A 27,937-nucleotide genomic window follows, 5' to 3' on the forward strand; every position below is an offset into this window, starting at 1 on the left:
CTGACCCAACCCTGCCTCCTAACAACAGGTCAGCTACATCAGGCCCCTGACTCAGTCACCTTCCAAAGGCCCAGCCTGTGAGCACACAGGCCTTTGGGGGACAGCTAGATATAAACCGTAACACTGCAACACAACTCCCAGAGTATATGTAGTACCGCAAGTCTTTCTAATAACCGTCCCCAGATAACCCTGGATTCTAAATCCCACTTGCCCAAGGCTTGGGCTGTGATGATGCCTTCTGACCGTTATGGCAAGTTCAGATTTTACTGGGTACAGTTTCTGTTTGTTCACGATATAGATTTTTCTCAGATTAGCATTTGGAAAGTATTATTGAAAGATAAAGACAGGGGCTAACACAGGGGAAGCATTGTTGACATCTGTTCAGTCAAAAAAAGGGTTAGCGTTACTGAAATAGTTAACTTCCCCTTTCCGTGGCTACTTTCCAAATCCCATATTTTAAGTGTGTACCTTGGAGTGAGGGTGTAGCTCAGGGGTGGAGCATTCGTCTGGTGTGCCCAAGGCTCTGGGCTCAATCCCCAGCACCATACCAAAAAAAGTATACCCTAGTTAGTGGGCAGAGGATGTCCTAAGAGTCGGGGAGGTTATCATTCTTTCAAGCACCCCTCCATTCACCATCCATTTCATATTCTCCAGACTCCTCTCATGGGTTGGGGAAATTCCCTAAGTGTCGAAGGCATTGAGGTAAAGGAGATAGCCTCGTCCCCAGGAAAGTGCAGCCGTGAAGACAGGACTGAATTCCTGATGGATTTGTCCAGCAGAGAAAGAGAATTTCCTGCAGGATCGGGCCCCTCTGACACCTGAAGTTTATTTTGCTGTAGTGCAGTTTTCCGACTAGTCCTGTTGTGTTGGGAATACCAGAATTTAAAGTGACAAACACGATTGAGCACCTGTGTAAGTAGGAGCTGAAGACACCGTGGTAGGCACACTTCTCAGACTGCCCTCAGCAGTCCTACTTCCTGTGCTCTTGGGCTTGTTAAGGAACCACCTCCTCCAGGGTGTGTGCCTAGCCAGTTGCTCCTAACCAATGAAAATATGGCAAAGAGGATGGACAAGTGACATCCACCGCACAGTGAGGTTGGAAAAGGGGGTGACTCCCAGTTCTTGCCTTCTTGACTTGCATGCAGTTGTGCTGGAGAAGCATGGAACCGAGGTGACCGCTGGCCAGTCACAGCCGTGCCAGAAGTGGATCCTGCCCACATCTGTGTGAACTGGGAAGCAGAATCTTCTGCTAGGACCTGCCTGAGGCGGCCAATGTGATTTCAGGTCTGTGAAAGACCGAGAAAGGGGACCCAGTAAGCTGTGTTCACATCCCTGACTCACAGAAACTAAAACAATTCTGGTATCGTGCTTTAGGCTGTGAGGTTTGGGTGATTTGTTAGAGAGCAAGCCTCAACTCCTCCAGAGCTTGGCCTCATTCTCCAGGACTCGGCAGCACAGCAGGTGTCCCGGCACACAGTGTGAGAAGCACTGTCTGCGGTGACCGCTGGGGTGGGTCACTGTGATTCTGCCAGTTTAATCCCAGGCGCACACCACCTTCATTTCTGTTCTTATGGACTATTCAGCTGGAAAGACTCTTGAGGAACTCTGTCTGCTTAGTTCTTCTCCTATAGGCCACCCGGAAGGGATAATGAGGTACACTGGACTCCAGCCAGACTCCATGATCCTTGAGAGCAGAAGGAGGGTTTTATGTTCATTTCTTCATAGTGACGAAGACAAGAGGTGCCGTGCTCTCTCATTTCGCCCTGTGCTGGCTCTGGGAGGCGTTGTAGCCAGCAGCGGTCTGCTCCTGCCCGTCACTTCCCTTTGCTCCTCCCTGCACCCGAGTGGACGGGGACGGTTTGCCTCAGTGTCCTCCCTGGTCATCAGTGCCATGTCTCCGGCTATCAAACTGCCACCCTGCACTCCAGCACGAGCACAGCCAGACAGGCAGCGTGGGCCCCTCGCCCGCCCCGCCACTTCTGACAATGCCATTGCAGATCTGAAGAGAGGACACCTGGAGTGGCTAAGATCAGGAAGAGAGTGATCTGGGCCCCTTTTCTGCATACCCGGCATTCACGGCAAGATTTCAGTCCTCACCCTCCCTGACACAGGCCTGCATACTGCTGCGTAAGCAGCACTTCCCAGGTGCTTCTTGGGTTTTAGTCTAAGAGGGTGTGATAGCTAACCATTGTTTCAGTTTGAGTGAGAAATGCCCAGCTAATTGATCAGCATAGTTCTGGGTGTGGCTGAGGGATTCACTGACATAAAAGATCCACCCTGAGTATGAGTGGCACCAGCCAACAGACTTGTACAATGCAGTAAAAAGGGAACAAAGAATGAACTCTTTGGAGGAGTTCCAGCCCTTACCTTCACCTTGGGTGCCATCTTCTGGCTTCCAGCATCAAGCAGCCCTTTTGCACACTTCCACACGGACACTGCAGGCAGTCACTGTAAGCCTTCCTTGTAAATCTTTATATATTTATTTATCTTATTTTAAATCTATTTCTCTAGTGAGCACTGGCTCATACAAAAGGCCCTGTGCTGTGTGCTGCATTGCAAACCCTATTAAAACAAAGACTCACCTTGGAGTCCCTGAAAGCCTGTTCATGATTGATTTCTCGGGTAGTATGGGCTCCAGAAGTCCTATAAATTGGGATTTGCATCCTGAGTAGCGTGGACAGAGTGGTTATGTTCAAAGAAAGATGGAGAAACACAGAGCTGTTAATACCGAATAGCTCCAGAGACCAGAGTCAGAAAGCAGGTGGTGGCCGGCAGTGGCAGCGACCGGCCGGACAGAGTTAGTCTGCAGTGGCCAGCACAGGCTGGTGCTGGAAGGTGACAGCTGGCAGCAGGAGCAGCCAGCACCTGGCTGCGACACCTGTTAGCATCTGGCGACATCAGGACTGCCCGCAGAACGGCACTTGGCCCATCCCTGATTTCCATCTGACTTGAGCAAAAGAACCCTGGGCGGACTTGCCACAGCAGCACTAGTTCACGCTCTTTTAGAGGACGGGGAGGCTCACCAACTGGAAGGCGATCAGCTGTAATTCCAGAGTTAGGGGAGGAGCAAAGCAGTGGGGAAGGCCCTTGAGGATGGCCGCGTGCCCGGAGCAGCGGGGCTGCAGGGCTGCGGGTCGCCTTCTGTGAGGCTCTAACGTGCATGTCCTGACGCAACAGTGAGGAACCCCGAACTTAAAAGTCCACTGCCGACCCTGAGTGCTTCCTCCTGAGACTTGCGGAGTCACCTAAATGGCAGCTCTGCTGCTTACCACGGCAGCCAGGCCCCGGCAGCTGGCCATGCCACCGCAGCGCTCTGCTAGATGACCGTGAGGAGTGGAGGGGAACCCCCAAGCGTGCTCGCCTTCCTTGCGTGGGGTGACTCAGAGGTGCTTTGCCTGATCGTGCAGGGGCGCCCAACTGCGGGCACTCACGGGGCAAACCGCTCACTTCACCCCCAAAATAAACCCCTTGGACGTAAATCCTCTTGTCAAAGTTGTCTTCTGGGAAAACCCAACGTGGGACGCCGGAGGACGAATCTAGGCGGAAGGGAAGGGCACACACGCTTGCTGAGCGAGTCCCCGAAGTCGAGCCAGCCCTCCTGGGTTAAACGGGGTGCGGGGGGGGCGGGGCAGCGCGGTCCCCCAGCCCTAGCTCCTGGGGTGCGTGTTCCCGGGCTCAGGCTCATCGTGCCTGCGAGCAGCTGGCTTCAGCCGTCTGGCCTGCAGGACGGCCGGCGCTGTGCGCAGGAGGCCAGAGCCGTGGCTCCAGGCTGCCGCGGGGTGTGGGCAGCAGGGGAGGCGGAGCGCATCCCCTGTGGGCCGCCGGCGGGGTGGGCTTGGCTGGGCGCCCCTCCCCGAGGGTGAGCTATGGAGCGCGCGGCCTCCACTTCGGGGAGGCTTTGGTTCTGAACACACGAACGAGCCGCTCGGGTACAAGTCGCTTCAGGTCCCTGAAGACAGGACCCGGAGTGCGGCTTTGGGGTGAGTCCTTGGTTTGGATCCCAGCCCCTCAGCATCTGGAAGGGAGACCTCATTTCCCCAGGAGGACAGCGTACAGTGGAGCGCCTCGAAGGCCGAGGGAAGATTATCCTAAAATTTTTATTCTTCTGCATCCACGGTCCTTGTGGAGAAGTGGAGCATGCGCAAGTCCCCTCTTCATTCTTTTTTCACCCGCTTCCCTCTCCTGCCTCCCTCTCTCGGTCCCCCGCCCACTTCCAAGAGCTGGGGAAGGATCTGAATGACCTAACCCTGAGCCGGGAGGCCGAGGTCGGTGCGTCACTGCCGTGACTGAGTGAGCAGGGCAGCCCGGAGGGGCCGCGCTTTCCAGGGGGTCAGAGCTTGCTCAGAACTCGGAAGGAAGGGCAGGGCATTGTGGGGAACCCGAGCGGTCGTGGGACCCGGCACATCCTCTCTTGCGGCACTGCGCGCACCCCAACACACGGCGATGACTCATCCAGGCAGAGGAAGCGGGTGATGGAGTCGTGGCTGGCGCTGGTGAGTAGGCCGGCACACCCGAGGGCCGCGGGGTGTGCGTGTGTGTGCGTGCGTGTGCGTGTGTGCGCGCGTGTGCGTGCGTGCGTGCATGTGCGTGCGCGTGTGTGTGCGTGTGCGCGCGTGTGCGTGTGTGCATGTGCGTGTGTGTGCGCGCGCTCTTAGGCGTACTGGAGAAGGGGGTCGCAGGGAGCAAGTGAGGTTGGGGGAGCTGAGAGTCTTCAGGGCGGGGCCGCGTGTTCCTTGCCGGGAATTCGCACCCACTCCAGAGTGATGGACAGAACGGCGAAAATACTGTGCCTAAGATCTGCTCGCAGCAGAGACAGGACACGGTGCAGATGAGGGCGAGACACCCAGCGGTGGAACAGGAAGGCAGGAGGAGCCTGGGAAAGCTGGAGGCTGGGCCTCGGGGTCGATGCAGTAAGCCTGCTGAATCCATGCATGGGGGCTGATGAGGACCACGCGGCCCCGGAAGGCCCAGGTTCTCACCAGTGAAGGCGGGCCCTGGCCGGTGCCTTGGATGAAGGCCGGTTATCAGCCGCACCTCATGGGTGCTGCCCATAGCACCGGGAGGACATGCTTGTAGGTGTTCCAGGGAGTCAGAAATACCCAGAACTTGTTGAATGTTCTGTTTGCAAGACTCATACATATTGGCTAAATTTGTATTAAACCTGTTGGAAGGGAGCGAGTTATAAAAATCATAGGAGCTTTTTGGGAAATGTAGCTTTTTAATAACATTTATGAAACCATGCATTCTAGGCCTGTAATCCCCAAACTCTGGGAGACTGAGGCAGGAAGACTGCAAGTTCAAAGCCAGCCTGGGCAATTTAGAGACACAGTGAGACCCTTTCTCAAGATAAAAAGGGCTGGGTATGTAGCTCAGTGTAAAAGCCCTGGGTTCAAGTCCCAGTACTGCAAACAAAAGAAAGCAAACACAACATTTAGGATGTTTGTATCAGACATGCTATCTTTAGGCTGAACAAGAAATCTAAAGGAAAGGCCTGCCTGCTGCTGTAAAGGGAAGGCAGGCCGCAGGCTCACTCCAAGCTATGTCCCCAGCCTTCCATCCGCTTCCATCGCTTGCTTTGGTAGCTCTCGTCAGGCCCTCAGCAGCCAGAATGGTGCAGCAGATCGAAACCAAAGAGGGCAGGGTGTGGGAGTGCATGCCGTAACCCCAGCACTCAGGAGGCTGGGGCAGGAGGACTGTTGCAGGTTCGAAGCCAGCCTGGGCTACAAAGTGAGCTTAAGTCCAGCCTGAACTGCATAGTGAGACCCTGTCTCAAAAAAAAAAAGAAAGGAAAGAGAGGGAGAGGGAGAGAGAAAAAGAAAGAAAGAAAGAAAGAAAGAAAGAAAGAAAGAAAGAAAGAAAGGAAGGAAGGAAGGAATCAAACAGGTCTTTCAGTAAACCTTGGTCGGTTCAGGAGATAAACTTGTAGAAATTGATTTCTCAACTGTATGGTGTGGAGGCTTGTAAAATGGTCAAGCCTTTCTTTCATTTCTGGTCTGAAAAGTATTACACATGTTGTTCCTTGAAGTGGATGTGGATAAGTGTCAGGATGTCGCTGCTGAGTGGGAAGTCAAGTGTGTGCCCACCTTAGTTTTTTGGAAAGGGTGAAAAGGTGAGTGAGTCTTCTGGCACTAATAAGGAAAAGCTTGAAGCCACCATTAATGACTTCGCCTAATTGTGTTTTCTGAAGAATGTAACCTATCGGCTGTTTAAAACTTTTAATTTTTTTATTTACAAAAGAACATGAAGTATAGAAACTCTGTACCCAACTCTGCCAGCTGATTGTAAATGACAATAACATTTTAATTCTACCCTTTAAAAAAAGAAATCTAAAGGAGAAAAACATCAAGCTGTACTTTCTTCAAAAGAAAATTGCCTATTGAAAGATGTTTTCTTAATTAAGCAGACTTTCTAATAGCTTTTAGAATACTGACAAATAAAATAGCCAAAACAGAGCTTGGTTTCCTTTAGCAAAGCCAGGAGAAGACAGAAGTCACCCACGGGTCCCACCTCTGCCCGGGCAAGTTCCAGCCAAGTCTCAAGGGGATGGCTGACCTGTGCTTTGGCCTCGTGACCTCCTAACCCTTCCTGGCTCTCGAGCGGCAAAAGTAAAAAATATTACCTTTCTTCCTCTAGTTTAATCGAACAGATTTTTAAAAAATAGTTTAATGTTAAGCCATATACAAACAAGTAATCTCTGAGAGTTGGCAAAGGTTTATTTTGTTTCTATTTCTGGTCTTGTAATGTATGAAGATTCCGCTTCACTCACAAAGTAAAGCTGACCTGAAGCACGCCGAGGGGCACAAGGACAGGGTTCAGGAACACGACCCACTCTGATGATCAAGGGGCATGGATCATCCAGGACAGTCACTTCCCACGGGCAGCTTAAGTCCGCCACTGGAGGAGCAAGTGCATTTTAGAACAACTCAAGTGAGGACTTCATGTTTGTGCCTTGTTTTCTGGTTTCTGCTTAACAGTACGATGCGGTCTTCAGTTGACGGATGGATATACCAGAGGGTCTCATTTTGGTTCGTGTATTCTGCATGCTTAGCTCTAGAAGCTCTATGTGCTTAGCACGTCTTTGTGAGATTTTGGGGGTAACTTTGTCTTCGTTTTTTTGTTTCCTATTTATATTTTCGCCCATACATTTACTTTCGCATATTAATTTTCCCCTTTTACGTCTTGACTGCTAATACTTTGCTGTGGCTGATGAGTCCCAGTTCTCCTTGACACTCAAGGCCGCGCTGCTAAATCCAAAATTATCTCAGCCTGGTAACTATGCCACTGCCGCCGCGGCTTTGATTGCAACCCTGCTTTCCTTGAGAACACCCCCAAGGAATAAAGAGGATGTTGCTCAAATGCGCGTTTCTAAAGGGTTTTTTCTTTTCAGTGCACAGAAATTTTCCATTGTGTGGTTTTTGTTTTTTTTTAAACCTCATCTGAAAGTCTGTGGTTTTCATGTAGCCTGGTGCTGTTACTGCAGTCATTTTACCTGACCTCTTTCTTTAAATGCGCAGAAGACAAGGCTGAACTCATCCTTTCGTGAAAGCCACTCTGCCACCTAAGCAGAACTAACACTGTCAAAAGAGCAGGAGAATTGTAATTCTGAAAAAATCCATAAGCCAGCAGTTTCTTTAACCACAGTGATTTTCCCTGGGTTGCTCTGCTGATGCAGCAGCAGCGCCGGTGCACACACCAGCGATGGCTTTGGGGCCCCGCCTCCCGCTGTGGAACTGTCACATGTCCATCCGGGGCTTTGGTGCTGAAGACGTGGGCGTGGCTTCTTTCAGCTAACTCTGCTACAGGATCCAATAAGGTATTCTAGTACAGGTGCTCCATTATTAGAGTGCGTGATTGAATAGACACACAGCTTAACTAATATTCTCAGCCTTACATTTTCTAAACAAGACGGTGTCAACCGGATGGGAGCAATGTCAGTTGCAGAGGAGCATCTGTGGCAATGCAGAAATCAAGCGATGAGAAGAGGAAATAAAGATGAGCTAACATAAGGGTTTTGTTCAGATCTTTTTATAATAAATCTAGTAAGAGTGGAGGGTGGCTCAATGGTGGCCTGTGTGAAGCCTTGTGTTCAGTCCCTAACCCTACAGACACGCACACAAAATAAGTAACTGTAATAAAAAATGACAGACTGAGGCAGGAATTCAAGAATTCACCAATTCGATAATATAAGTGGTTAAGATGTATGCAGATGAATATGTATAGTGGGACTTCATATATGCACACATACATGTGCATGTCTGTGTACAATATGTATTGAGAATTTAAACACATGTATTTATGTAATGGTATGTTTTCTGTGTTCTATTTTATATACATAGGCTTATACATATACTGTATGTATTATATGTGTAATACTGTATGTATTATTATGTAGCTTGTGTGTACATGTGTATATAAAATATAAAATATGGTATTAAATTGTATTCCATAGTTATTAAATGTAGACATAGTACTTTAAAGGATTCACACCTAAATTCCTCTTAGAGAATTCTTTGTTTAGAAAAATACCTTGATTGTAGCTACTTGTGGGTAAAACGTGAAGCCCTGGGCCCTTGGTGGAAGAACATAAACCAACCTGGATCTGGGCCAGCATGATGTGGGGGGGGAGTCGGGTGAGGGGGGTGCGGCAGTCTGGAGAGGAGAGGAGAGGAATTAGAGAGAGATGGGGTTGTGTACAGCATTGCCTTGGGAAGGTGCCTTGGGGGAAATAAAGTACAAGAGGCTGAATTCTGTATCTGGGTTGGCCGAGAGAAGAGAAACCGCAGCAGAAGTGGCATCAAGAGGTGTGAATTCAGCGGGATCAGGAATTTGGAACTAGAAGTGGACAGGAGTCTGGGAAAGCTCAGGAATGTACATAAACCTGGCAGGTGGGGTCTTTAGGCCCTTCACAGAGCTCCCGAAGAGTGCAAGCAGATTTGAATTCCATCTTCCAAAGTCGTCTGAACGTCCCCTCACCCTCTGTCTGAGTCCCTTACCACCAGGACGGGATAAGTGCTTCTGAAACCCTTTCTGCATTCTAACCAGCCTGTCCCTTGTGTGATCTCTCAAAGCCCAGATTTACAAATCAAAGCAAAAACAAGAAACACACTCACCCCCAGCCTGTTTCAAGGTTGTCAGTGACGTGTGTTCCACCAGGAAGACCTGACCAGCCACCACGGCTCTGAGCCTGGTGCCAAACCTGAGCGAACGGAGTGCTCAGGGCAGGACGTCCCCAAGCCAAGCTGGGGACTCCAGTCGTGTCCTTAGAGCTGTGGCCAGGTGAGTGCAAAGGGAAGACTTCGCGGAAGACACAGCACGCTGGAGAAAATGCTCGAGACCTGCTATTGAAGTCTTTACCTTTACCCCAGGGCTATTGTGGTGAATGTGCGCGAAACACCCGGGTGAGTACTGCCTGTCTGCGACATGAGCAGCAACATGGGTGGCTACCGCTCCTGTCCCGCCAGTCAGGACGCTGCCAGGAGCTTGCTCAGCACCAGCAGAGCAGGATTCCAAGTGAGGAATGAGATCGCCCAGGCTGGGCTCGGTTCACTGAACACCATTGTCCTTGACAAAGCGTTTATTGTGAAATGTCCACAAAAGCACTTTTAGTAAGAGATCCGTGTCTACCTCTAGCCTGGTGAACATGTGGGTGAATTAGGGTGAGCATCAGAGCCCCGAGCAGAAGCGGAGTTCTGGGCAGAGTTTGAGTGTCCATGCGGGGCAATGTCTCCGGGGGTGGGATCCTGGTGGGAAGGGCTTCCTTGGGGGACACTGCCCTGGGAAGAGACTACGGGGTTCTCTGGCACCCAGTCCTCCCGCCAGAAGGTTGTAGAAGAGCGAGCCTGAGCCTGGCCCTTCCCCTTCCTCTGGCTCCCGCCTCCCCATGTGACCTTGGCTTCCGGTTTTACCATGTGATTTATCCCTTGCGCACACACCCCTGGCTCGGGATGCCGCCTCCCCTGAAGTCCTCACCAGGGCCAGGCCTGTGCGGCACCATCCTTTGAACCTCCAAAGCTGTGAGTCCAATAAACCTCTTTCTTCTTACATCACCCTGATTGAATATTTTGTAACAGAAATCGGACTAGGCTAACCAGGGTTCTTTCCTGACATCCTCTGCCTTCTTGGAGGCTGAAGCACTGGGACAGATGCTCTGGGGTGATGTGATAGTCTGTCACCTGGTAGAATGGGGACAAGACATGCATTTGTCAAAAAGCTCCAGACGGTATACGTGAGATTTGTGCATTTCACTATTTTAAAATTTTTGCCTTGAAAGAAAAGAACTATCTATTGAAGATATACCTAAAGATATTAAACTCTCCCTGTGATGTGGATGCTGGTGTTCAGCTGTGAAATGTTCTTATGTAAAAGAACTTTGAAACATATCCAGAAAACAGGATGGATGGATGGATGGATGGGTCACAGATAGTTAGTGGGTAGAAGGGAGATAAAGCAGAAACAGCTAAAGGTTCTGTGCAGGATCTCAGTGATAGGTACCTGAGTGTCAGTAGCACGATGACGAACAAGTTCACCAGCGGATGTTAGGGAGAAGAAGGTGGTCCTGTCAGCTGTTGCTGACCTGGCCACTACAGAAAGCCCAGTGACCTCACTGTTTTGAAAAAAAAAATTTAGGGCTGGGGATATAGCTCACTGGTACAGCACATGCCTCACAATTGCAAGGTCCTGAGTTCGATTCCCAGGACAAAAAAAAAAAAGAGCAGAGAATTTGAGAGCTGAAATTCCAGTTAAATTAAGGGGGCTAGGGATTTAGCTCAGCGGCACAGCGCCTCCTTGGCAAGCACAAGGTTGTGAGTTCGATTCCTGGTACCAGAAGAAAAACGAAAAAAAATTTTCCCCTAACCAGTCCAGTTCTATAGCTCTGTGGGTAAAAATGCTCCTTGAAAGTAAAGAGGGTAGCCCAGTGAAACTTCTATCTCCACAACACAGTGTTCTGCTCCTGGCTGCTGTCAAGAGCTTCCTCTGAGCAGGCTGCTTCAGCATGGCTGTTCCTCCCATGAACCATGCTCTTCCTGGGACTTGCTGGATGCCACACTGTAGTGGTGTTTCTCCTACCTTGCTAGAAGCTGTTTCTCTCCTGTACCTAGTCTGTGTGGGTTCGGGTGGCTAGACATTGAACTCCAGATCTTTGCACTGAGCTATAGCCCCAGATCTTGTTTAATTTTTTATCTTGACACAGAATCTTGTTAAACTGGTAAGTTGCCCAGGCTGGGTTCAAACTTGCAATGCTCCTGTATCAGCCTCCAGAGTGCTGGGATTACAATCATAGTCATCCTGACCAGCATTCCGTTCCTATTCTTTCTTTCTTTCTTTCTTTCTTTCTTTCTTTCTTTCTTTCTTTCTTTCTTTCTTTCTTTCTTTCTTTCTTTCTTCTATTCCTATTCTTAAAGCTACACACTCCTCTGGGCTAGGGCCTGGGCCTTCCTTTCTTTTCCTTGTACTCTTTCTCCCATGTTAGCATCATCTTTAGGAGACATCTCCCAATGCAGTTAGCTCTGGCCTAAACCTTTCTTTTCAGTAACACTCCAAAGCCAGTGTCTCCAGTGACTCTGCCTGAGCTTCCCAGGCAGTACCCGGCTCCGCCCTAACGAGGACAGCCCTCCCCAGCACATGGCTCCCCTCTCCTGCCCATGTCTCAGGGAGTGATGACCCCAGGACCCTCTCTCACTGCCCTGCAGCACCCAACACCAAACCTCACGTGCTCCTCTCTTGTCACCTCTCCTTGGTCTTCTGCCGGGGCACTTGCTCTATTCTAATCTGCCCAAGGCTGCCAGCATCATTTTTGAAGCTTCAACATTTATTTATTTTCTAGATTTCGTACTAGTAAAATCTGATCGTTCCCAACCAACTCAGTGATTAAATTGACTTCATGTCATTGTAGGGGATGCATTATACCTAAAAGTCTACTAGCAGATTGAAACTATTTTGATTTTCAAATGACAAGTGCTTGGATTTCTGAATCAGTCAGTGAGACCCAGGGCCTCATGCATGTTAGGCAAGCTCTCTACCGCTGAGCTACACCACCAACCCATGCTGTTTCTTTGTAACTAACACACAATAGTTGTACACATCTATGGGGTACAGTGTGACATTTCAGTACAGATAGGTGAGGTCGGTGACCAGTTCAGAATAATTGGCATATTCGTTACCTGAAGCATTTATCCGTGCTTTGTTTGGAAGCATTCAAAATCCTCTCTCCTAGCTCATTTGAAATATCAACTAACTGTCAGCCAGAGCTGGCCAATTGTGCTGTAGAACATTATAAGTGATTTCCCCTAAACCACTGTCCTCGCCTCTTCTATCCTTCTCAGTTTCTGCCAATGTCATTTTTTAGGACTTAGAAATCTGATTGTGTCACTGTCCTAGTGAGTCATTAATGCCTCACTCACCTCCTAATCTTAGGAGGAAACACTTGGCATGTACACGGGGGCCAGCAGGGGCAGGGCTGGCCCTCTCCTCCCTGTCCCTGTCCCTGTCCCTGGTCTCACGCTCCTGAGCCCATGGTGCTCCGCCCACATGAGTGTTCTGTTAACCACACAAATGCCTCCAACAGCCTAAGCATCTTCCCACCTTAGGCCCATTTTAGACAGCAGTCTCTTCTTGGGACGCTTCCCACCATTTTTCTCGGTAAACACCAACTCATTGTTCAGATTCTAGTCTAATACTTGAGAAAAACCTCCCGACCTACACCTCCTCCATGGTCAACGGCAGCCTGAAAATGGTAAATGGAAAATTCCAGAGATAAACACTGTATTAGTTTGAAATTGTGTGTACCCTATATTATCCTGCTCTGTCCTGCTCAGGGTGGGACCATTCCCTTGCTCAGTGTTTCCATGCGGTCTATGCTGCCCTCCCATCGTTCCTTACTTGGCAACTTCTGTGGTCCCGAGATCAACTGCCTTGCATTGCTGTGTTCTGGCGACCCTCATGTAGCTGCTGCTGTTGTCATCACCAAGCCCCTGTGTCATCCCACAGCACCACCAGAAGGCCGAGCATGGCACAGCAGGCTGTGTGGAGAGGGATCACGTTCACACAACTGTTACTGCAGTGTATTGTTAGAGCTGCTCTATTTTATTATTAATTGTTGTTGTTGACCTCTTACTGTGCCTAAGTTAGAAGTTAAACTTTATCATGAGGGACGATAAAAAAAAAGATGGTGAATGTTTAAACTAAAAAAATTTATTACGGTGCAGGCATATGGTTATTAATTCCCCTCGAAATATCCCTCTTACTTCAAACATACTTATCCCATCATTCTTGCCCCTTTCGGAAGCACTTCTAGAAGTTCTCTGTCTTGAGTGTCTAGAGCTGCACTATTGTGGCTGCATTGATGTCCTGAATCAATTCAAAATGTTTCCCTTTCATGGTCATTTTAACCTTGGGGGAAGAGCCAGAAGTTGCAGGTGCCCGATGTGGTAAATAAGGTGAATGAGGACACACACTCTTGTTTTTATGAGCCTGTCCCTGCTGGAAGGCCTTCAGCAGCAGCATTCACCATGTTTTTTTTTTTTTTATCACATCTCATAAAGACAGGAAAGAAGACTTGCAGAACTGCTCTAGAAAGTGGTGTGAATGATGGGGTAAGGATGGTTGAAACATGGGGGAGGATTTTCAGGGGGCTTAATTTAAATACATCTGTAATAACTTTTTAGAAATTTAAATACCTTGTATTTCAATCTCACCCTAAGTATGTATGTTTAGAAAAAAACATAACATATTTAGTGCTTGGTAATATCTGTGGTTTCCAGACTCCAGGGGCACTTTGTAAGGGTCCCTGAAGATGTGTGTGCACTGCTCTTTTTATCAGCTGAGCAAACTGGGAATGCCGTGGGAAGGTGTCATTCAAAAGGCAATGGACGATGTCACCAGTGAATGGTGTGGGTGTGTGTGTACGTGTGTGTGTGTGTGCACGCGTGTGTGTGGTGTGTGTGTGAGGCTCAGCATTAATAAGGTCAGCATTTCCTGCCTCACAGAGATGCTGCCAAGAACTGGTTTGGTGTTGGGGGTGAGAACGTGGTGGGTGCACACCTGCTCCATGTGAGTCCGGTCCTTCTGTGTGCCCCGCCTCCACTGCCCACCTGCGAGGAGAAGAGAGCCACGGAGCGGCCGATGCTTTCCATGCAGGATAAGAAAGGGTCCTCCTCCTTTGCCCCGCATATGGCGCATTGCACAGCCACGGGGCTGGTGCTTCCCTGGCTCTGTACCTAATGGCCGGGCTGACCTCACGTGGAGGTTGTTATCCACCTATCAGCACAGCTTTCTCTCTGCAAGCTCATCTGCCTCTGATGGCCATGCGGGTGCAGGATGAGCCAGTGCACGCAAGAGGCTTCTCCCAACACCACTGGGATGCGAGTTACTAGGCAGCTTCAGGAAGTGTGAAACATTGCATATACTGATTTTGCTGTTTTTTTTTTCAACAACTGAAATGTCAGCGACCAGGCATCTTACTAATTGTTTTCACAAATGAATAATGAATCACTTGATATTCTTCCCACCCTAAGAAAGATACTTAGTTATTCATAGGAGTGTGTTCAAATGACCTAGATACAGAAAGAGCATTTCCAAAATCAGCAGTTCGTGTCTAGGACCAACCTAGGCAGCACGTGACTGGGGTGAGTCCCGGCCCGCCCGCTAGTGATGCCTGTGTGCGCTCTGCCGCCGTGAGACTCATGTTTTCTCACAGTTTTGCACCGTTCTGTCACTACAGCGTCTCTATCTTTGTTTGCAGAGGTAATAAGCAGTCATAAAAATTCAAATGAATTATAAATAGAAGTAGCAAGAGAAAATGATTCATAAATATCCTCTTACCTACTTCAAAAAACAGTGTAGCCGTGTTCGGGTTGTAGCTCAGTGGTAGAGCACCCTGTGTTCAATCCCCAGCCCTGAATAAAGCAAGGAGGAAAAATAAGACGTTTGAGGAAATATAAATCAGTTTCAAAAGCAGGCATTGCCTTTGAGAATTTTAAATTTTTCTCCAACGTAATTTGGAGTGTTAGCTCTTGCGGGGAAAACAGCTTGACTGGGAATGTTTGAGACCACCATCCTTTCCAGATGGGCAATAAAGCACCCAACAACTATTTCCAGTACTTTTACAACGTCTAGAGCAAGAAGGGAATACATCAGTTACTAGCAGTGGGACACGACAGGAGGGTCCACAGTAGTTTGAAGATCTCAGATGGAAGGGGGCAGAGATAGCGGCCTAGAGGTGCCCGTTTACCTCCTAGATTATTCGCAGACACAGACGGCACTGTGGCCTCACCTTGCCGGGCTCCATTCCTCCGCACCGCCACAAGGAGACCAACAAGGATGTTGGCAGTTTTCAAGGCCAGCCTGTGCACAAGAATGAAACCAGGGGATATTCCAAGAAGAGGCAGAAGCGTGCCAGAAGCGTTGAGCCAACTTTCCAGCCGACGGCTGCGGATTCCCGGGCGAGCCTGGGTGGGGAGCCAGGCTGGGAGCGTCTCTTCCTGTTCTGCACTGCCACCTGGCGGACACGATCCGCATCCCTCAGCTAGCTGAGCTGGTGGAGGTAACTGAGACACAGACACCGGCCCAAGCCGGGAGTTTTAGTTTCTTTGGGCATTGAAATGCCTGCTTGGTGAAGTAAATCTGGAATGTCTCAGTCTTTGATCAGCCCGCGAGGAAAATACACCGCAATTCTATAACCAACGTCTCCTTTTCAGGAATTTAAAATGCATCAGGGTGTTGGGATTTTCACTGAGTAGCCATCAATACTTAATTCAGAAAATTTCTCTTTTTTTCCTCCCTTTCCGTCCTTCTTTCCTACCCACACTAAAGTCTTCAACAGATTTTTAAAAAGTACTCTCCTGTGTAATTTGAGGCAAACAAACAAAAAAACACCAAAACACCAAAACACCAAAAAAACAACAAGCGAGAACAAACCCTGGGCCTTGACTTCGGGATCTTTCATTGTGGGAGCAATATCCCAGCATCAGTAGAGTGGGTTGTAGCCAGCACTGCAAAGAAAGAAACATTTTTTTAAGAAAAGTAAAAAGATCTATCTTACTTTTTTATGTGTTCATTTGTTTTTCTGAGACAGAGTCTCACTATGTAGCCCAGGTTGGCCTCAAACTTGTGATGGTCTTCCTGCCTCAGTCTCCCGGGTGCTGGGATTACAGGCATGAACCACCAAGCCCGGGCCTATTTACATTTTTTCAGGGACCTCCATTCTGCGTACCACTGCATGACTGCACTTACATACGTGTTTTGGGTCCGAAGTTTCAGTGTGGAGATGAGTGCGTTCTGGAGGCCTGCTGTCCAACGCCATCGCACCTGTGGCTGACAACGCTTTGTTGCCCACCCAGACTCTGATGATGGGTCTTGCGCTGTGTTCTTACTACAGTTAAAAAAGGATCACTGAGAGAGATTATGAACTGGAAAGAAAGAAAAGAAAGACTGGATTGGAATCTAAAATGTCACAGTGCTTCTCAAGGTTGTCCTGTGTGCACTGGGGCAGGAGCTGAAACACCTTTCAAACATGGATCACGGTTAAAGAAGTTGAAACGGCTCTGCTCTACTTTTCTAAAATAAAACTCAAGCCAGAGCTAACGTCTACGTTGTATGATTTCCAGTGAGTTAGGCTTCCTTCTGTGTAAACATCCTGCTCTCTATTTTTGCAAAGGTGTCTGAGGCAACTTAGAGGGGGTGGAAGTAGAGGAACATGCATGGGGATTCTCTGCAGCCCCCTGAGCTGTGATTGGGGGAAAATGCACGGCCGATCCAGTGGGTGTAGGGCAAACCCAGTTCAGATTCCCATGCAGGAACCTGCTGGCTGCGCCTCAGCATCTGCCAGGGCTGAAACATCCCCTCTGCACTGCGCTCTGGAATGGAATTTCCACCGCAGCACTACTGAGACATGGGGCCTTGGGAGATCGCAGACATCTTCCTCCGGACAGCCAAGGCAGTGCTTCTGGGAGCACTTAGTTTCCAGGACAGTGCCAAGGCGGTGCTCCTGGGAGCACTTAGTTTCCAGGACAGTGCTGGGTTCTTAGCTCGCTGGGCCTCGCCCTTTTCTCTCTGCCTCTCCCACCTCTTCAGCCTTCACCCTGTTAGGACACAGCACCCAGACCCTCAGCAGACACAGCCCGTCTACCGATTGTGAACTTCCAGCCTCTAGCCCATGGGCCTATACCTTTCTTTTCTTTATTATGCAGCCGGCCTGGGACCTCTGCAGTAGCAAAAGCAAACAGGTTGAGCAGATCCTGACATGGCGATGAAGCCAAGTCCCATCACATGGAGTCACATGGTGGGGGGCCCAAGGCAGGTGGCTGTGAGCGCCACCCATTGGCTGGCACCTCTTGAAATCGTTCTCTTCCTCTGTTGTCCAATAACTGGGTTTTGCAATTGGAATCCGCCCTCCCCATTGTAAAGCTGGTGCTGAGCTGAACCCCAGAAGACTTGGACCCTCTCCAGAGTGGTCTGGGGGTAGCCTGCACTCTGCTTCTCGCTCTGTCTACAACTGAGCTTAACAAGGGAACAGTTTCCAGGCGCCGGTGGGTCTCCGCAACTTCCCTCCTCCAGCAGGGTGCTGCCCTGGGACAGTGACACCTGGAGCAGTGACAGCATGCTGGGTGCACAGAGCAGGCCTGGGCGGAGAGGCCTGGCCCCAGCTCCATTGCACTTCCCTGCAGCTCCGTCTCTTCCTACTTCTTCCTCCTTCCTGCCCCAAACTACTGCCGGCTCTTAGCACAGGAAAAGGCGCTGCCGGAGCGAGGCTGGGAACAGGGCCACCGCTCCTGCTGGGGAAGTGAGGGACCGACCTGCTCCAGGTTACACAGACCCCGGGGCTGCTGTCCAGCCCTGGGAGGACCCACGCGCAGTAACAGGCTTGGGGACTGGGGCTCAGTGAGTCCGCCTTCGCCTGCCCCTTACTAGCAGCAGGACCCCGGCCGAGCCCGCAAACCTTTGGCAACCTCCTCGGCTCACCTGTGAGTTGTGGAAAACGGAGCCCGCCATTCACAGGGTCCTTTAGGAATCAAAACTCATGACACACAAGGAGGCCTCAGCCGGTGTTAGCAGGTGACAGGCAGATCCCCGCGGTGTTTTCAGCCTGTCTCCTCAGAGGTGCCTTGAGGAACAGGAAGGTGGTCCTTCTGTTAAAGGTAACAAGGTAACGTTTCCCTTAAGTTCAAGTTAAAATTTCATCCCTTATAATACTTTTGAATTGTGGGGAAATGAGGGACCGGAATCAAGAACCTTGGGGTGCAGAGGAGCCTTCTCCATGCCCTCTGATCACTGTGTGAAGTACCTCGCTGCACAGGAGTGGGAGGTCCCTGTGTCTGCTTGAAATCTGGCTTCTGAGTGGCCAGTGGAATGCTGGGCCCCATGAATCATGCATTACTCCGGTTTAAGTTAACATTTTCAAACCCCAGAGGTTGGTTATCGCTTCCTAAGCCTTACTATAATGCTGCCTACTCAGACACGGAGACGAATTAAGTGTCTATCAAGTAATGAGAGGAGAAAGAAAGTGAGGGTCATATGCGTAGTGGAGTAGCACTCAGCCGTGAGAAAGAGGAAGTCCTGTCCTTGTGACGCATGGGTCATTATGTGACGCAGGCTCAGGAAGGCGAGAATGGCAGGAAGTCAGCCACAGGTGGGATCAAGGCAGCTGGTACCCTCCAAGTTGAGAGTAGAAGGCTGGCCACCCAGCCGGGCAGTGGGGGGAAATAAGAATGCATGGTCAGTGTGCACTGAGCTGCAGTTTAATAAGAGTAAGACATTTTGGGGTGCTATGGTGCACGGGGATGACTACCTGCAACAGTAACGAACTGTACATTTCAAAAAAGCCGGAAGGAAATCTGTTCACGGTTTTCACCACTAAGAAATGATCAGTGCTCGAGGAGGGAGCCCGACTCATCCTGACGGAAGTATCACACAGTGAATGGAAACTTCGATTTTACTCTATGGCTATGCACAAGTTTTACACTGTCATCAGTTAAAAATGAAACAGGAAAAAATATGCTCTTTGTTCATCTACTGGTAACTGCCTTTCTCCCTTAATTTGTGTCCCACCTGCGGAGTCACAGAAGACAGGGACACGTTGGACACAGAAATGGGACTGCTGAGGGGGTGGGTGGAAGGAGCTGGGGTGAGGGTGGGTGGGGCCGGGGGAGCAGAGCACTGGAGGGGCCCCTTTCCTGTCATCCGCATGTGCTGTCCAGGGCGCGGTGTGCCCCCCTCACGGCGTCTGTGCTGAGTGTAGGCGTAGACCGTTGAACGAGGGAAATCTCATGGCGGCTGCCTCCTGAACAAGCAAGGCTGCAGCCAGACCCAGGATGAGAAGGGGACCTGCCGCTGAGCAGCTCAGAAGGAAAATTCAAGGAAGGCTGCTGACGGGTTTGGAGGTCTGGGCTGCAGTGGCTGCAGGAGGTGCTTTCAAGGCTGAGAGCGAGCTGGGGGCACACGTGGCTGAGGACACACTGTGTCTTGTGGGGACTTGGATAATCTTTTACAGTAAGAAGGCTGTGGCCCCAGGAGCAACCTGTTTGCTAGGTGTGTTAGTTACTTTTCTCTTGTTGCTGTGACAAAATACCTAATGCCCAGAATTAAGGAAGGAAAGGTTTATTTAGCTCACAGTCTGTGGAGGTTTCAGTCCATACTTGGCTGGCTGCAGGGCAGAGTGGCACGTGGCAGAGGGCAACAGGTCATGGTGGTGGCAGAAAACAGCAAAAGCAACAAGAGCAAAGGGAGGAGCAGCAGCAGAGAGCAAGCCTCTTTCCCTCCCCTACACTGAAAACAGGCTCACAGAGAGCACAGGGAAGACAGCACCTGGCCCAGCCGGTGACCTGCGTGGTGACCTGCACATGCAGGGCCATGGAGCCCTCTGGGCTGAGTGTCATTTCTATTGTGCAAATGAGCAGGGAGTCAGAAAAGTCCCCTTGGCTGGAAACAGACCTAGTGGTGGTTCTCCCTGGGGCTGAAGCTTTCAAACAGGAAGTACCAGCTGGTGTTGGAGGACCCCACACGAGGCAGATGTGCTCCCCAAGAGTGGCACACACCATTGCGGTCATCAGGCCCCAGCGAGAACCAGCCAGTTGGCAACAGAGCAGTGCTGCAGAGCGAGCACAGCACACACTGGACAGACAGGGATGGGAAGCAAAGGCAAGGGCGGAGCCTGAGCCATAGAACCTTCTAGAAAGGTCAGTGCAGGGGGCAGGAAAACAGTCATGTCTGTTCAAGCTGAAGGTAGCTAGGAGAGGAACCTTGGGGCCAGACAGGGGGAACCCAGATAGAAAGCCTGAGAGCCGGGCAGAATCCTGAAGGACCCGCTGTCCTCCAGCGTGGAAAGGCCTGGTCTGGGGCGTACCAGGTGGCGAGCGGGGCCTTCAGGAGGGGTGAAAGCATTTTTCCTGAGAGTGAGTCCTTGTCTCACAGGACTGGGGTGATGATAAAGCAAGCTGTCTCCTGTGCTGGTCGCTGGCTCATGAACTCTTCTGCATGCCCTGTGCCCCTTTCTTCTTGAGCTGAACCTCAGCAAAGCCCTCCTCGGAGCCCAGCATGTGGGGGTGCGATGTGCTTGGACCTCCAGCTCCGCGAGGTAAACAAATCTCTTTTCTTTGTAAAGTACCTGGCCTCGGGGTCTAACAATAGCCACACACAGACTGTGAAAATTGCTTTTCCTCAGAGACCAAATATTGCTTGTATTCTGCACATCCACGATTCCTAGTGATTTCAAAGCTGCAGTTTTGCTTGGTGCTTGGTGGCTTCTAGTTGGCCTTTTGTGACCAGGGTCTCACACGCAGTTACCTCTGGGTGCCTATGGGATGGGTTCCCAGCCCCTGCAGACACCAGATCTCTTCTGTAAAATGGTGCAGGATTTGTGTAAAACCTGTGCATCTTCCCATATGAACACCTCTAAGTCCCTTGTGGTGCCTGACACGGCACAAGTGCCCCTGAGGGTCGTGGTGCAGCTCTGCTGAGAGAATGCGACAAGAAAAGTCCCTGTGTTCAGTCCAGACACAACATTTCCAGATGTTTTCTACCCAAGGCTGGCTGAATCCTGGCGTGAGGAGCCCTGAGGGTTCAGTTTCCCTGCAGCCTCCACCCCCCCGACCAAAGCAACAACTGCCCCTCTTCTGGGGATGAAGGTGGATGGGGAGGAGGAGGAGGATCTAGGGGAAATGAGGTGGAAGCTGAGTGTGTCGCCCTGGACACATGGGTGCTTGTGCTCTGGGGGCAGAATGGAAAGCGTGTCTGGGAGGAAGAGAGTGGGCGAGAGGACAGAGCCGAGGTCATGGGGGGCGGGGTGTCCGTGAGAAGGGGCAGACTTTAAAAAGCGTATGGCCTTCACCTGGAAGAGGTCAGAGAAACAGTTATGAAGGTACATGCAACTAAGATTGTGTGAAACGGCCCCTCTGTTAACCATTAGAAGAGAATCTGGCTCAATGAAGATTTTTTTAAAGTACATTTTTAAACTTAAACTCATGAAAAGAAGAAAGAACACTGTGAAATCATTTACATTATTTTTTAAAACTACAGGGAACACTGTTTTCCTTAGTTCCCAGGCTACTACTTCTGATAAGAAAGTATTTCTGACCGAGGTGCAGTGGTACACACCTGTAATCCCAGCTACATGGGAGGCTGAGTCAGGAAGATCACAAGTTTAAGGCTAGCCTGGGCAACACACCTAGATCCCATCTCAGAATAAAAATTTTAAAAAAGGGCTGAGTGTGTGTGTACTTCAGTGTAGAGCGCTTGCCTAGCATGCCCTATTCAATCCCCAAGAAAGAATAGAGAAAGGATTTCCCCATTTTGCTGATACTTATAAAGGCAATATAAACACTTCTAATAACATTTAAAACAGAACCAAGGCCCTGGGCAGGCTGGGATGCTGGATACCGCAGACTGAAGCATGCCGATGGCCTAGGGCAGCCCCGAGGCCCCTGGACTGAAGGCCTGGTCCCAAGCCCATGGCACTATGGGAAAGTGGTGGAGCTTCAGGGAGCTGGGCTTTGTGGGCGGAAGTTAGGACATTGGGGGCGTGGCTTGCTAAGGGCCCTGCCTGCCTCTGTTTCCTGGCCCCCTTGAGGTTAGCAGCGCGTCTCCTCCATGTGCTTCTGCCATGACGTGCTGTCTCATCACAGCGTCAAAATCACCAGGGCCTAGTGATGCGGACTGAAAGCCCTGGAACCATGAGGCCAGACGAGCCACCCCTCCTTTCGGTGGCAGAGAGCTGGTAAACGAGAGTGACTTCTCTGAGGGTCTTATTTTTGAAACAGTTCCCATGTGATTCTCCTGGTGCAGCTCTCTACTACGATCCTAGAGCACCTTCTATTTCTCCATATGCTAACACACTCTATTCTATGTACTTGTTCATCTGGTTCTCTTCCCCTGGACTAACAAGTAGAAAAGGTAGAATTAGTGAATTTAACCACTATTTATTGGATACTGTATTAGTTTTTTTTTTATTATTATTGTTGTAACAAAATCCTTGGAGCTGGATACTTTAGAAAGGAAAAAGTTTAATAGCAGAGTTTTGGGATTTCAAGAGCATGGTGCCAACATCTGCTCAGCCCTGGAGATGGCTCCCTGGGCAGTGTCACATGGCCGGAGTGTGTAGGAGAGGAAGGGATTGTGGTGAGACAGAAAGCCAGACAGCAGGCAGGGACCTACTTTATGACAGCTCACTTTGGCAGGAACGACCCAGGACACTCAGAGGGCAGTGCCCAGACTCTAAGGGCTCCTTCACCTCTTGACGTCACCACACTGAGGACCAAGCCTCTCATACACGAACCTGCAGGGGGCAGATCACATCCAAGCCACAGCAGATGCCCAGTGTGAGGCATCTGGATGCAGCAACGAGCACAGCCACAAGAAGCTCTCCCTCCACGGAGCTGCAGGCAGAGGAAGCGGATGACAAGGGTATACGATTTGTAGGGTGTCAAATGGTGACGAGTGTGTGGGTGGGGAGCACTTGGGCAGGGCTGAGGAGTGGAGGTGGATCCCAGGCATTCCCAGCAGGGGAGCACTCAGTGGACAGAGCCTAGGACCAGTGTCTTGGGCCGGGTGGGCCTGGTGCAGTGCAGAGCCAAGGAGCAGGGAGCTGGAAGGGAGTGCAGTTTGACCAGAGTAGACTGGACCAGGGTAGCTGGGCTGCAGCTCACCACGAGAAGTGGGACTTTTTCCTGAGTTGAAAGTCAGGGTCGGGGAGGTGGCAAAGAAGTGGTAGTCACGGCCTTGCTTTCCTCCGGGAAGAAGCACCCTGGCAGCTGGATCAAGGAGCCGCGGGAGAAAGCAGACCGGAAAGCAGACCGGCAGAGGCTGTTGTCACGATGCGGTGGGAAATGATGTGGCTTCTGGAGGTGGCTGGAAGGTTGGGAGACTGAAGTGGGGGAGAAAGGAGAGTCAGCAGGACCCTAGATGGCCTTCCTGAGCACCTGGAAGGCTGGCCCTGCGCTGCCACGGAGGGCAGCTGTGGGAGAAGCCGTGGGAAGAAGACCAGGAGTGCATTTTGGACAGACTAAGTCTGAGTTGCTTACCATATTCCATGTGTTTTTCTTGCTGGTGTTGGAGTCCTCCTGGTCTCCAACGGACTGGAGAGCTGGTAGTGTTCCTTTCTCAGTACTGCAGTCCAGCAGGAACTGAGAGCTGCATAGCCGGGCAAGAGGAACTGAAACAGCTCTGTAAGTGGCTTTGTGGATATGCAGGAAACAGGTGTGCACCCCACAGTCCCTGTCCCTCCTGCAGCCACATGGTGTCTCCTGCAGTCTTCAACAGCAGCACGGGCCCCGTGGCCTCAATGTCAGGGACCCTGGGACTTGGGGAATTCTGAAGTTTGGAATTGTTCAGGGTATGTGGGCCCTGCAGTGGGGAGACGGTCGGTGCCAGGCCCTGATGTCCCTGCAGGCCTTTGCTGAGTGTGCAGATTGTGCAACTGACCCGTGTGCTGGTGCTCGGCGGCTTCTCCAGCCACTCAGGTGAGGAAGTAGGTCAGAGTGCAGGAGATAGGCTTGTTGCTTCTTGCTCACCTGCTGGGCTCTCAGCCCTGTCTCCTGTCCCGTGATGCAGCCCCCCACATGTGCAGGAGTCACCTGGAACCCCCACACCATCCCTGTGTTATGTAGGGGCGGGGAATCCATGCAATGTGCTGATGCTGTTTTCTGTTATCAGTAGTGACGTCCTTTGTCTCTGACCCAAGAGACTCATGTCTTCTGCCAGCATCCATGAAGCAGTAGCCATGTAAATCAGGCAGAGTGTCCCACTATTCACACTTATCTGCAGGCCTCAGCTCTCTGAAAATCATCATCTACTGCCACATTCTGGGACCAACACCCAGCTTGAGGTGAGCTGGAAAAGGATCAGGGCAGGTGCTGCAGGTCCAGACGGGAAGGGGTCCTCTTTCTCCTGGAGACTTTGCTTCTGAATGTAGCACTTGGGGAAGCAAGAGGAAGGAAAGGACCTCATGGAGATGCAGGACTGGACTAATTCCAAATTCCTGGCTACTCTTTTACTCAACATGCCATGTCCTTTCCACAATCAGGACTGAACAGAGGATGGGTCAGGGGGAGAGGGCAGTTTCAGAAAAAAGTGGCAGATAAAGGCTGCCGAAAGAAAAGCCAATTGCAGTGGGATGGACAGACAGCCAGGCTGCAAAAAATCCAGGGTCTGTACTTTGACCGAGATAATCCGCCGGTCATTTACTTTTCACAGGTTAAGACTGGGAAGGTCACCAGCTGGCTCACCCTCCTCCTTCACAGTGATGTGGAGCCCCTGCCTCCTTGTGGGGAAGCTTCAGAGACCTAGAAGAGCACTGATCCGATCGGCTAAGGCAGCACCAGGAGGGGGCATCGTTGCAGTAAGTATCAACCCCTTGAACATGCTCATTACCAATGCAGTGGTGTGCTGAGTCCAGGAAGCACCGCAGATCTGCTTTTTATACTGTGTGTTGTGCAATCCTTCTTCCTTCAGCTGAAATGCATGCTTTCTGAGTTGCTATTAGTGATCCAAAAGGGAGGGGCGTGTAAAGGTGCTTGTCCGGAGCATCAGAACAAAGAGCACATAGGTAAGTCGATACTGCAGCAGTAGCTTCAGTCACGGATTAGTGACATCTCATTTCAACACCTGTGACTTCATTGGTGGTTTTTTCCAATCGCCCTTGACATCCTTAGCCAAAATTTGTTCTCCTGGGGATGACAGAGGGGTTGGGACGGCACTGTGACAAATGAAACATAAACATGCTGACGTTGGTGTCAACCGTTTGTGCTCCTTTCCCCCCCTCTGAGAAGATGGAAAATATTTAAATCCAATATTCTCTTTCTCCCTCTGAGCTACGTTGCCGTCCAAATAGGAAAAAGATAGGAAAATTGGAAGATGATGAAATTTAAAGGTGCCAGAAGCTACTTTGGAAACTCTGCCCTTCTATACACATACCCCACTTTGACCTTACAGAATGTATTGATTGAATAAAAAAAGTCCTTATCCCTCTACGCCTTTTGCTCAGTGCTGCAACTGGTTCTGTAAAAGGACAGGCTTGATATCTCGACCTCCCTATCTTCCAAATTAGATTCTAATTATTTCCACCCTCTTTTGCTTTCATGTCATACAACGAGTAATTCATTAATTGCACACATTCTCTGAATCAAGGTTCCTGCACCAGGGTTGGGGAATTAATGGAAGTTTCCACATCATTTAAAAAATGAAGAGTGCTAATACAGATGCTTATTGTTTCTACAGCAGGGATTTTGTGGGTAATCACTACCTCCCCGAATCCAAAGACGGCAGATAATTATGTTCTCCTCTGGGGAATGGACTGCTGAGAAAAACACTCTGGTTTTGTTGCTGAGAAGTGCATTTGGGGTGGGAAGGGGAGAAACACTGCTTGCTTACGTGTCCTTGGGGGATGGACGGGGGTTTGAGGAAGGATGCATGTGCACCGTAGTTTTGTCTTCATAGCTTCTGAGCTTTTCCTGTGGGTTCAGACCATCCCCAGGTTCTGCTCCAGGTAACCGACAGGCTGTTTTTCAAAGTACCCGGTTGGCAGGGTATGGGTGCTGCCATCTGTCAGGAGGGCTCCACTCCTGGACACGGCATCTTCCAACACCAGCCACGAGTGGCTGCTGAGCTCTCAGAAGGTGGCAAAGTCTGAACTGCATTATGTGGTGAGTGCAAAACGTGGCTTTGCCTGCAGTCATTTCAATTACCCACATTCAGACGCTGCCTGGAGTGTTCCTAAGTTTATGCTGTGTGCTCTTCCTGGGCGGCCAAGGCCCCCACTCAGGATGGAAGCAGGACTTTGCCGGAAGGTCCACGCTGCGTGTGCGGCCTTCCCCGACAGTGCGGCTGTCTCTGCTCTGTCACCCACTATGGCATCACAGCGTGCTGTTCAGTGACCCGTAAGTGGTGGTGGCTTCTTGCTACATTGCAGTGCCTGCGTCCTTCACCCCTCTGCATCTCACTGTGTTGGCTTTGTGTCATCTGCTGTCATCACAAAAAGGACAAAGATGACCCTCGCCAGAGCATCTCCTTAGGAGGTGTCCCCACTGCACAGGTACAAGTGAGCAGAGCGCTGAGTGCAAGGAGTGACCCGAAAGTGCTCCAGGGTTTCTCAGGTGGGCCGGTGCCGCCTTACACCTCACCCTCCTTCTGCAGGGAGGACCAACTCGCCCTTACAGGGGCCCAGAGCCCACTGAGCTGTCTTCTGAAGAGTGGAACCCGTGACCCATTACAGGTGGGTCAGAACCAAATATTTCTCACTAGAATGAGAGAATAAAAATCTGAGAAGCAATTCAAAAGAAACAAGAAGTAGAAAGGTGAATATAGTACAATGAGATATGGGGGAGAAAGAGATCACTGTTGCATACTTAGATAGCGTATCATTATAATTGTTGTTAATCTCTGACTGCACCTAATTAAGAAATTAAACTTCATCACAGGTATAGATGTATAGGAAAAAACATACCACACACAGAGACATATATATATATATATATATGTATATGTACATATCTATATATCTATATATATATATTTTTTATACTACTAGGGTTTCAACCACACTGGGGGTCTTGGAATATACCTTCCACAAACAATGGATCTACTGTACACAGTGAATTTTGAAGACAGTATAAAAAATCTTATTAATTTTTACATCAATTACATGTATTGAATATATAGTACTGTGTTAAGTGAAATACGTTATTAAAAACAAACTTCACCTATTTGTTTTTACTATTAACGTGGTTACTAGAAAATTTGAAATGAACTGTATTTCTATTGAGAAGCACTTCTCTAGACACCAGAACAGGCGCATGGTAGGGGAAGACAACAGCAGGGAAAAAATAAGGCTGTTGCTTGTTCTTCTTTCTCTAGATCCTGAGGAATTCAGGGAAGGAAGAAAGATATCTTGTATCTTAGAACTGTAAAGCCAGAAAGCTCTTTATAAATGACTGAGCCTGATAGTCTCACAAACCAGAGAACTCGTGGGATCCTGGAAATACAGTGGGGCCTTGGTTCGTGAATTTGATCCTCTCCACGATTCTGGTCGGAAACCAAATTGGGTGAGAGCTGCATCAGTTGAGCGGTTGGGTTCAACGTTGACCTTATGGGGAAATTTGATTGGCCCTCGCCCAGTTCACGTTGCTCCTAGAATTGTGGAGAGAGCTGAGGCTGTGAACGGAGGCACCGCTACCCGCAGATGTGGGGGAGGCCTTGCAGCCCAGCCAGAGAAGCTCTGTGACGAGCACAGGCCTCACGCAGGCCACTGCATGGGCCCTCTGGGAGTGTCTCTTGTAACAGGAAGAGGTGAACTCCACTCTTTAATCTCTAGGACACGGCACTGTTTATGTAGAAAATTGACATTATTCAAAGTTCAGTTCACTTCCTTTTGCTCAACTTCATGGCATTTCCATATTTCCCCTTTTATTTTAAACATCCCTGAGGGTCTCCTTTGGATTTTATATTCCAGTTA

At 50.0% G+C, this 27,937-nt stretch overlaps 1 protein-coding gene and 1 long non-coding RNA gene across 3 annotated transcripts; one reads left to right on the forward strand and one right to left on the reverse strand.

Moving 5' to 3' along the window:
* Positions 1 to 22,772: 22,772 nt before the first annotated feature.
* On the reverse strand, positions 22,773 to 25,953 carry LOC102026922. Of its 2 annotated transcripts, none has more exons than XR_001234675.1 (3): positions 25,858 to 25,953; positions 23,136 to 25,183; positions 22,773 to 22,865 (listed from the first exon to the last, which is right to left on the reverse strand). It is a non-coding gene; the product is annotated as an uncharacterized LOC102026922 (long non-coding RNA). The 2 variants fall into 2 exon arrangements; XR_259018.2 differs by lacking the exon at positions 22,773 to 22,865 and having other exon boundaries at positions 23,274 to 23,353; positions 23,511 to 25,183.
* Positions 22,780 to 26,378, forward strand: LOC106148890. Its single transcript, XM_013515930.1, has 7 exons — positions 22,780 to 22,893; positions 23,227 to 23,308; positions 23,878 to 23,948; positions 24,253 to 24,313; positions 24,682 to 24,826; positions 24,940 to 25,033; positions 25,950 to 26,378. Exons 1-7 carry the CDS (start codon positions 22,800 to 22,802, stop codon positions 26,114 to 26,116), a joined length of 714 nt encoding a protein of 237 aa, XP_013371384.1. The 5' UTR covers positions 22,780 to 22,799; the 3' UTR covers positions 26,117 to 26,378.
* The last annotated feature ends 1,559 nt before the right edge of the window (positions 26,379 to 27,937 follow it).

This window comes from Chinchilla lanigera, unplaced genomic scaffold (assembly GCF_000276665.1).
Source record: "Chinchilla lanigera isolate Chin_1 unplaced genomic scaffold, ChiLan1.0 scaffold00001, whole genome shotgun sequence".
Taxonomy (NCBI): domain Eukaryota; kingdom Metazoa; phylum Chordata; class Mammalia; order Rodentia; family Chinchillidae; genus Chinchilla; species Chinchilla lanigera.

Coding starts and splice junctions, on each gene's coding strand:
- LOC106148890 (XM_013515930.1), top strand. CDS start 22,800: ATGCCCAGTGTGAGGCATCTGGATGCAGCAACGAGCACAGCCACAAGA. Junction 24,827..24,939: donor CAGGAGGGGGCATCGTTGCA/GTAAGTATCAAC, acceptor TTCTTCCTTCAG/CTGAAATGCATGCTTTCTGA. Junction 25,034..25,949: donor TCAGAACAAAGAGCACATAG/GTAAGTCGATAC, acceptor CTGTGGGTTCAG/ACCATCCCCAGGTTCTGCTC.